This window comes from Cystoisospora suis, assembly GCF_002600585.1.
Source record: "Cystoisospora suis strain Wien I chromosome Unknown contig_3019, whole genome shotgun sequence".
Lineage (NCBI taxonomy): Eukaryota > Apicomplexa > Conoidasida > Eucoccidiorida > Sarcocystidae > Cystoisospora > Cystoisospora suis.
This window is the reverse complement of record NW_027155814.1, coordinates 776-8,863: the sequence shown is the minus strand read 5'-3', so window position 1 is coordinate 8,863 and position 8,088 is coordinate 776. Positions and strand designations below refer to the sequence as shown.

The window sequence follows — 8,088 nt, the reverse complement described above, 5'->3', positions numbered from 1 at the left end:
TCTTTCTTTCTTTCTTATCTCTTGCTTTGTCATTTCTAACTCTTCTTTTGTTTCTTTCGCTTGTTCCTAGGTGCGAGAGACATGGAAGATGAACGATTGCTTTCGCGTTCCTGGGCCTATTCAGTTTGCGGGAGTGACCGCCGATGAGCCGTGCTATGCGGTGATGGTCCCTTCCGCGGATGATCTTCTCTATGGCGACGACCCCCGGGCTAACGTTATCTCGGTAAGAAGTAAAGGGCTAAAATGACAGACAGACAGACAGACAAAGAAAGAAAGAAAGAAAAGGGAAGACATGCAAAACAAAGAGAAAGAGAAAGTGGAAGAGACTAACGGGCAGGGGGCTCGTCTTCTTCTTTGTAAGGCCTTTCTCTCTCTCTGTGTGGCTGCATGCAAGGAGGGGGAGGTATCTGAGAAGAGAGTGATTTTTCTGTTTTCATATGATGGCGGTTAGAGAGGGGGGATTGATTGATCTTTTCTTTCTTTTCAACGACCATCGGTCTGTTAGGTGTAACTTTCTTTGTCTCAGTCTCCTTTGCCAGTCATACACAAAAAGTAGAGATTTCCCCGGTGACGTCTGTCGGCTGTACATACAGAGGACACTCATGGTCTACTGTTTCCTAGACATGCATACACATGTATATAGATGTTTTCTCTTGTGGGTAGAGACCTGCTGGGACTCTCCCCTGTATCTCCTTGTGAACATCTATCTATCTATCTATCTCCTCCCGGTTCTCTTCGTGTATCTGTCTCTCTGTCTCCCTCTTCTGTATCTTTGTCTCGATACATGGCTCTCTGTCGTTCATCTTTCTGTCCGTGTGCTCTCAAATCGATCTCTCCCCCCTTCCATTTCGTTTTTTCTCACTAACCTTGTTTATATCTTTCTTCTTTCTTCTTTTTCTTCTTCTTTTTCTTTCTTCTTCTTTTTCTTCTTCTCTGTAGAATCGCGGGCTTGTCCGCAAGGAGTTAGGGACATACTCGTCTCTTCAGCAGCAGCGTTTGCTCTTTCTCCCCTCTCTTCCCCCCATCTGTCAAGATAAGAAAGCGCGTGCTCGGCCATCTAAGCAGATGTTTTGCAAAGATCCTTATACACAGAGACAGGTTCTCATGCACTATCCCTATCTGTCGAATAGCTCTCTTTTCTTTCTCCATGAAGTAAGTCATGATAAGTACATTCCTCCTATAGGCTTCGGCTTACGTGTCGGTCTTGTCTTTATCTCCCGTCAATCTCCCGGGGTGGCGAATGTGCTGTGGGGCCTCTATGAGAGACTGAAACTAGTCCAAGGGAAGTGTATTGCTTTCTTTGGTCTGAATGGAGTGGTCGATAAGAAATACCTCGAGATTGAAGATGACGATCTTGAGCTCTTCAAGAATCAAGGAGGCTGTGAGCTTACAGGAAGGTCGACAAGCCATTCGCTAGGCAGTCGCGATATGCAGGAGAAGGTGCGACAGACGTGCGAAGATTTGAATCTAGATGGCCTCGTTATACCGGGGAGTGCTTTTGCTATGTCGGAAGCGGCTCTCCTTGCAGAATACTTCCTCGCGAAGCAATGCAGGACGTCCGTTATAGGCATTCCTGCTACAGGTATGAGAGAACGAGTGGAGGGCGGGCGCAACGTTCATTGGGGAGAGGATAGAGTCATCTGACGCATGTACATGAGGGATGAGACATTGGGGAAGGTAGATAGATAGAGAGATGAAGGGTAGATAAGCACATCAAGATAGATAGAGAAGAAACACATTTGGAGAGGAAGAGGGGGGTGAAGACGGGAGGGGGATAAGGATAGATACTAAAGATAGATTAAAGATAGATGTGTATCAAAAATAGAAAGATAGACGGACAGAAACGAAGATGCAGTTGGGGTCGAGGAGTCTCGATCATAGCGGTGGTTTATGTATGAGAAGCTCACGTGTTGCTTGTTGGTTCAGCTGTAGACTAGAGAGAGAAGGTGTGTGTGTCTTTAGATAGATTAAAGAAAGATAAATTAAAGATAGATAGATAGATGGATGATACACACACTGTCTTGTTTGCCTATATCTGTTTCTATCTATCTATTTATATGTATGGAGTGTATCCTTGGATTTCCGGTTGCCTGCATCGAGGCTCTTCATGGCCGTCATTCAAGCCGCCTATGCTGCATGCATGCGTGTGAACTCTTGTGCCTTTTCTTCCTCTTTCTCTCCATATACATCTACAGACATCTCACGGAGAAATCTATATGGAACACATACATCTATATATGTATGATGTGTGTATGAATATCTATCTGTCTCTCTATACTGGTGGCTACTGTCTCCCCTAGGTGTATGAGAAGAGAGTGGATCTCCGTATATCGATCTATATCAATTGTTATTTCAGAGCTCTTCCTCTCATCTCTTCTTTCAGTGTGTGTCTCATCTTCTTGTTTCTTTCTTCTTTCTTCTCCTCCGGCTCTACCGCATGTGGCTGACGCTCACTTTTCCAGGAAGCAACAACTTAAGCGGGGACTTAATTGAGACATGCATAGGCTTCGATAGCAGTACCAAGGTGTATGCCTCCTTGATAGGAAATGTCTTAACTGACGCTGCCTCTATGCCCAAGTACTGGCACTTCGTCCGTCTTATGGGTCGCCAGCCTTCTCATGAGGTAGGAGGAGGCGTCATGAGTCAACTCTATCTCTAATGCACTCGCATGAACGGCTCACTAAAGAGAAAGAGGGAGATAAAGAAAGAAAGAAAGAAAAAGGAGGGAGATAAGGAAAGAAAGAAAGAAGGGGGAGATTTTTTGCAGAGAGATCTGGTATGTTATTTGGTAGGGGAGTTCTGTCTAGAGCATTTTGCCTTGTAGAGAAAGAGGGAGAGAGAGAGAGGAAGACACGCGAAGTGGATGTGGACCCTTCCTTTTCTTGGTAAGATGGGCGTAGAGAGAGAGAGGGGTAGAATCTCTCAAAGAGTGAGAAGACGACCCGACAAAGTCGTATGCTGAAACTCGTGCGGCGAAACGTGTAGTGTATAGGCACTTTTCTCTCTCAATTCTCTCTCTCGATCTCTTCTTTGCTTCAGTTCAGTGATAGGAGAGAACAGGAGGAGATCTCCATTTAAATTGTTTTGTATGCTCTCTAGGCATTTTAGAAATCCAACTGCATGCGCCCCCCCGTCTCTTCATCTGTCCGTCTGTTTGATATGCGAGCTTTCTTCTTTGAGGAGTTGCAATTGTCTTTGCTTCTTCCTTCCTCATCTTTCTTTCCTTCACACGAAAAGCTCAGCTGTATCAGGGGGCATCTCTACTCATCTTTGCATGCTGCTCGTACATTTCTTTCTTCTTTCTCTCTCTGTATCTTCTTTTTTCTTCCTTCTTTCCGGCTCTTGGATTTCTCTTCGTCTTGTTCTCCGCGTCTTTTTTCCTCCTATTCTTTTCTCATCCATTCATTCTTTCTGTCCTACCTTCTCCCAAAGCTCTTCTCTTCTTCCTCTCTCTCTCTCTCTCTGTCTCTCTCGTCTCGCTTTACGTACCAACGTACCTGCCTGTATTGCCCCCCCTCTCTCTTTCATTTCCTTTCTATCTCTCCCTCTAATCCACTGTTTAGCAGTCTGTCTCTCTGCAGTCTCCAATGTATCTCTCTCTATTAATCGATGTCTATCGATCTATCTATCTATCTTTATCTATCTGTCTTGACTCTATCTATCTTTACTCTATCTCTCCATCTACGCCTTTCCTTTCCTTGACTGTGTGTGTCTCTCCTATGGCAGGTCTTGGAGTGCGCTTTGCAGACCCATCCGAACGTAGTCATCATCGCAGAGGAATATGGCGCTGCAGATAAAACTCTCCTCCATGTCGTTCAAGATATAGCAGATGTTGTGTGCCAGAGAGCGGAGATCGGAAGAAACTTCGGGACTGTCCTTATCCCTGATGCTCTTCTTATGCATCTCCCCAACATGAAGATTCTCCTAGCTGAGCTTAGAAGTATTTTGAAAGAAGCAAGCGCTAAAGGCGAAATGAAGAAAGCCCAGGTATTCTCCTGCTGAGGGGGGTGTGGACGGCCTTGTCTCTTCTGTTCAAAGGGTATGGATGGATGTGTATGCAGGCAGGCCTGCACGTATACAATGCTTCGTAGTCTATAGAGTTGCCAGGAGGAGGTAGATATGTATCTATTCCATGTGAATCTGTCTCTATCTGTCTGTCTTTCTCTGTGTTTCTCAAAGTAAGAGACGAAGAAGTGTGTGTGACGGTCTCCATCTCCATCTGCTTAAACCATACCGATACGGCGTCCTACCATATATATATATATATGAATGACAGGAGTATGTATGTATATGTATATATATATGTATAAATAGCTGTACACATACATGTATGTATGTCAGATCGAATGGTAATTGTACGTCTCTGCTTGTGTGTATGCGTACACGTCATATATATAACATGTGTATACATATATGGAGACTGCACTAGCTATCCGTCTGTCGAGTGTACATACACCACATCTACCTCTTGGACTTCGTCGGCCTGCTCCCAGCATCATCTATGTATACCCCTCTCTATACGATAGCCACAGACAAGAGAAAGTTAGTCTGAGAGATAAACAGTCGAAAGATGTTTAGATAGCCGTTCACCTCTCCTTCTCCTGTCTGTCGGCTCGTTACTCCCCCGACAAAGACTCTCTTTTCAGGAAGAGAGGCCAGTGCAAATCTCCTAGTAGGCGGGGTGAGGGAGATAAGTATTCAGACCAAGTTTCTCATGTCTATCCCTCTTCCGGCTATTCACAAACTTGAAGCCTGAGCCTTCCTTTCTTCCCTCCTTCCCTTCTTCTTTCCAGTTGCATGTGTGCATGCCATGAAAGGATCAACATCCTTCTATCGATTCTTTTTCTATGGTTCTTCTTCTTCTTCTTTTCTTCTTTTCTTTTCTTCTTCTTCTCTCAGCAAGAATTGAATGACGTGTCGAACTGGGAGAATCTCCCGCCGACCGCCTGGCAGAGGCACTTGACTCCTTGGAGCGCAGCGCTTTTCCGGACCTTTCCCAAGTTCATCCGACGTGAGCTGCTTCAGGTTGATATGGGAGAGGTAAGAAGAAACAAAGACGAAGACAGTGAAAGAAAGGCAGAGAGAGAGAGAGAGAGGGGAGAGGAGAGAAGACAAGAAAGAGAATGAGAGAGAAAAAGAACAAGGTGGGGGAGAAAAGAGGAGTGCTGCAGGGGATGGAGTTCTGAGCAGTTGAGATCTAGAAGGGCTTGGAGGTCAGAGGGGGGGAAGTAGAGAGAGATGTACATAGATTAAAGATAGATAAAGAGATCAAAGATAGATAGATAGACGCAGGCGAGTGTTTAAATATCTTCATGACGAAGGCAGGAGAGGGACGATGCTTCAGCAGTTCTCCTATAGGAAGGGAAAGGTCAAGTGAGTCTACGGGAGATATGTGTCTATAGAACGAGGGAGACCGCATACACATCATCCGTACGTTTATACATATGGATGGTGACGCTGTAGAATAGAGCGACCTCTTGAGGTGTATGTGTACTGCCACCCCCCTAGTAGCAGCTCCTAATGGAAGGACGATTGATCAATCGTGTGTTTTTTCTTCCTTGTTCTCTTTCTATTCCTACATCTCTCTCTCATTCAGCCCCACCCCTGTCTAGATTTGCATGCACCACGCATCGACTTCATCCGCTCATCCATCTCCTATTGTCTCTCTTCTCTTTCGTTCTCTCGAAGAAGAGGAATGAATATCTCCCCGGGTTGGTCTTGTGTGCCTTTTTCAGATTCGTTTTGAACGACTAGAGACAGAAGAGCTCCTCGCTCAGATGGTGAAGGAAGAGCTCGAGTACAGAGCCTCTGTTGGTCGATACTGCGGCAAGTTTCAAGCAGTCACGCACTTCTTCGGGTATCAAGGAAGATCCTCTCTCCCTTCTCAGTTTGACGCGAATCTTGCTTTCGCTTATGGGTAAGTTCGCAGCACCTCTGCACTTGACCTCAGACAATCCACACATGAGATACCGTGCAACAAGACTATGGACATGAGTTACTTCAAAGCTTCTCTCTCTCTCTCTTTCTCTCGAAGCATCCTATGTAGATCTATTTTGCATCGAAACAGAAGACACTCTCGGAAGGGTAACATACAGGTCCTCCTGGAGGGATGTGAAGCACTTCGGCTCGTCTATCTCTACACATATATGTATCTTTCTGTGTCGGTATACATACATACGTATAAGTAGATAGGTAGATACATACGTCATCTATATAGAGGGGGAGAGAGAGAGTGTGTGTAATAGATATATGGATAGGTAGGTATGGCGTGGGGCTGTTGGCCTGGGGAGAGCCTTCTGGTCTCGAAGAAGATTTGCGGTAGATTTAGATAGATACTTCACACGGTGCCACAGTCAGGAGGATTCTCTACTGGGGGTGTTAACGTCTATCTGCCCCGAAGAGGAGTGAAGAGGCCCCCAATGCGTCTCTACTCTTTGAGAAGAGAGACGGCGAGGTGTTCCTCAGAAGGAAACTAGCTCACTTTCCACCTAGAGTTTGAAACAGACACCTGATGTGGCGTGGAGATAGAAGGTTAAGACTACAACTGATCAATCACTCGCTCACTCACGCGGCCCGTAATAGTGGAAGTCGTCTCTCTCTCTCTCTCTTTGTGGCAGTGATTGACTTATCCTTGGCCGGGACCATCTTCTTCTTTCTTTCGATTCTTTCTGTAAGGAACGCGTCGTTTTCTTCAACTTCTCTTCTCTCTCATCCTTCATAGATCTTCATTTTTCTTCTCTTCTTTCCCTCTCTTTCGTGCCTTCGTCGTTTCCCCCTTTTCATCCCTTTCCTTCTTTCTTCTCTTTTCTTCCTGTATTTATCTATCTCTCTTTCTTTCTTTCTATCTTCCTTTCTTTATCTTTTCGTCTCGGTTCGTAGGCATCTAGCTGCGATTCTTGTCGAGTCCGGTGTGACGGGCCACTGCTGTAGCATAAGAGGCTTATGTGGCCCCGTGACAGACTGGCACTTAGGGAGTATTCCTTTCGTAACTCTTATGAAGCTCGTGCCAAGCCCTCAAGAAAACCCCACCTTTGCCGCTGCCGCAGGGGGAAGCTCCGGCAATGGCCTAGGAGAGAGTGAGGGGAGTGGCAAAGGAAGATCTCCGCCTATGAATACAGCCACGGATATACGGCAACAAAGATCAATTATGACAGACCTACCTGTCATACCAAGTGCCGAAGTCAATCTCGATGGAAAAGCTTACAGGTGAGAAGACTTTGAGACGATGGAGGGGAACAGTCATAACAGTTGAGGGAGACAACACGAAGAGAGACGAGTCTACGCGTCTCTCTTTCTACGTCGATCTCTCGCATAGATAGATAGATAGATAGGTGAAGCCACGTGTCAGTTGGTATGAGGGTAGACAAGCTTTCCTGGTGTATGGGGTCGTGTGTGTCTATATATGTCAAGGTTGGTCTCTTGTCGATTCTCTTTACTATTTCTCCATACAAGAAGATAGATAAGAACGGAGACGTAGATCATGGTTCAGAGAACAGCTTCTCATCTAGACGTCCTCTTCTCTTTTCATCTCTTTTCTTCTTCTCTCTTGCCCTGAATGAATAAGCGGGAGAATGTTGTCGATGTCCTGCTGGGGGGATTTGCAGATGGATGAAGACAGCAGCCGAGCATTGGACTCTGGAGGATCGATTCTGCAACCCTGGCCCTATTCAGTTCACTGGTAGGCAAGATCAAGAGAACAGAAGAAAGAAGGAAAAGAAAAGAAAAGAAAAGAAAAGGAAAGAAAGAGATGCAAAACAGAAGAAGAAGGCGACGAGGTAGTCAAGATCTTGTCCACTCGATGCACGTCTGACACGCTTGGAATAGAGTATATATATATATATATATGACTAAATCGTGGATATATGTGTATACAGAGAGAGAAGAGGGGGGGGTCTTGTAGAGAGTGTGTGCACATGAATATGTATTCTTGCATGTCTGTTTGATTGCCTGGGTGAGGGGAACTAGAGTGTAGTGATACGCCGCCCCTAACGTCACGCCATTTCATATATCACGGGCACACTTCTCCGCCTCCTCCGGACGTTCATATCCTATGTAGGTATGTGTATATGTATGTGTGCACACATACAT

The 8,088-nt window shown here is 45.5% G+C and overlaps 1 protein-coding gene across 1 annotated transcript in view; it reads left to right on the top strand.

Annotated features, from left to right (window-relative positions):
• CSUI_006039 (6-phosphofructokinase) overlaps nucleotides 1–8,088 on the top strand; it is a gene marked incomplete at its 3' end in the record, with an annotated part of 12,427 nt that overhangs the window by 3,578 nt on the left and 761 nt on the right. Inside the window, exons 5-12 of the mRNA XM_068066204.1 lie at nucleotides 71–223; nucleotides 940–1,582; nucleotides 2,463–2,623; nucleotides 3,727–3,987; nucleotides 4,900–5,040; nucleotides 5,736–5,917; nucleotides 6,880–7,206; nucleotides 7,605–7,678. Of these exons, the coding sequence (XP_067921820.1) occupies nucleotides 71–223; nucleotides 940–1,582; nucleotides 2,463–2,623; nucleotides 3,727–3,987; nucleotides 4,900–5,040; nucleotides 5,736–5,917; nucleotides 6,880–7,206; nucleotides 7,605–7,678 (1,942 nt within the window). The remainder of the gene's footprint in view (nucleotides 1–70; nucleotides 224–939; nucleotides 1,583–2,462; nucleotides 2,624–3,726; nucleotides 3,988–4,899; nucleotides 5,041–5,735; nucleotides 5,918–6,879; nucleotides 7,207–7,604; nucleotides 7,679–8,088) is intronic.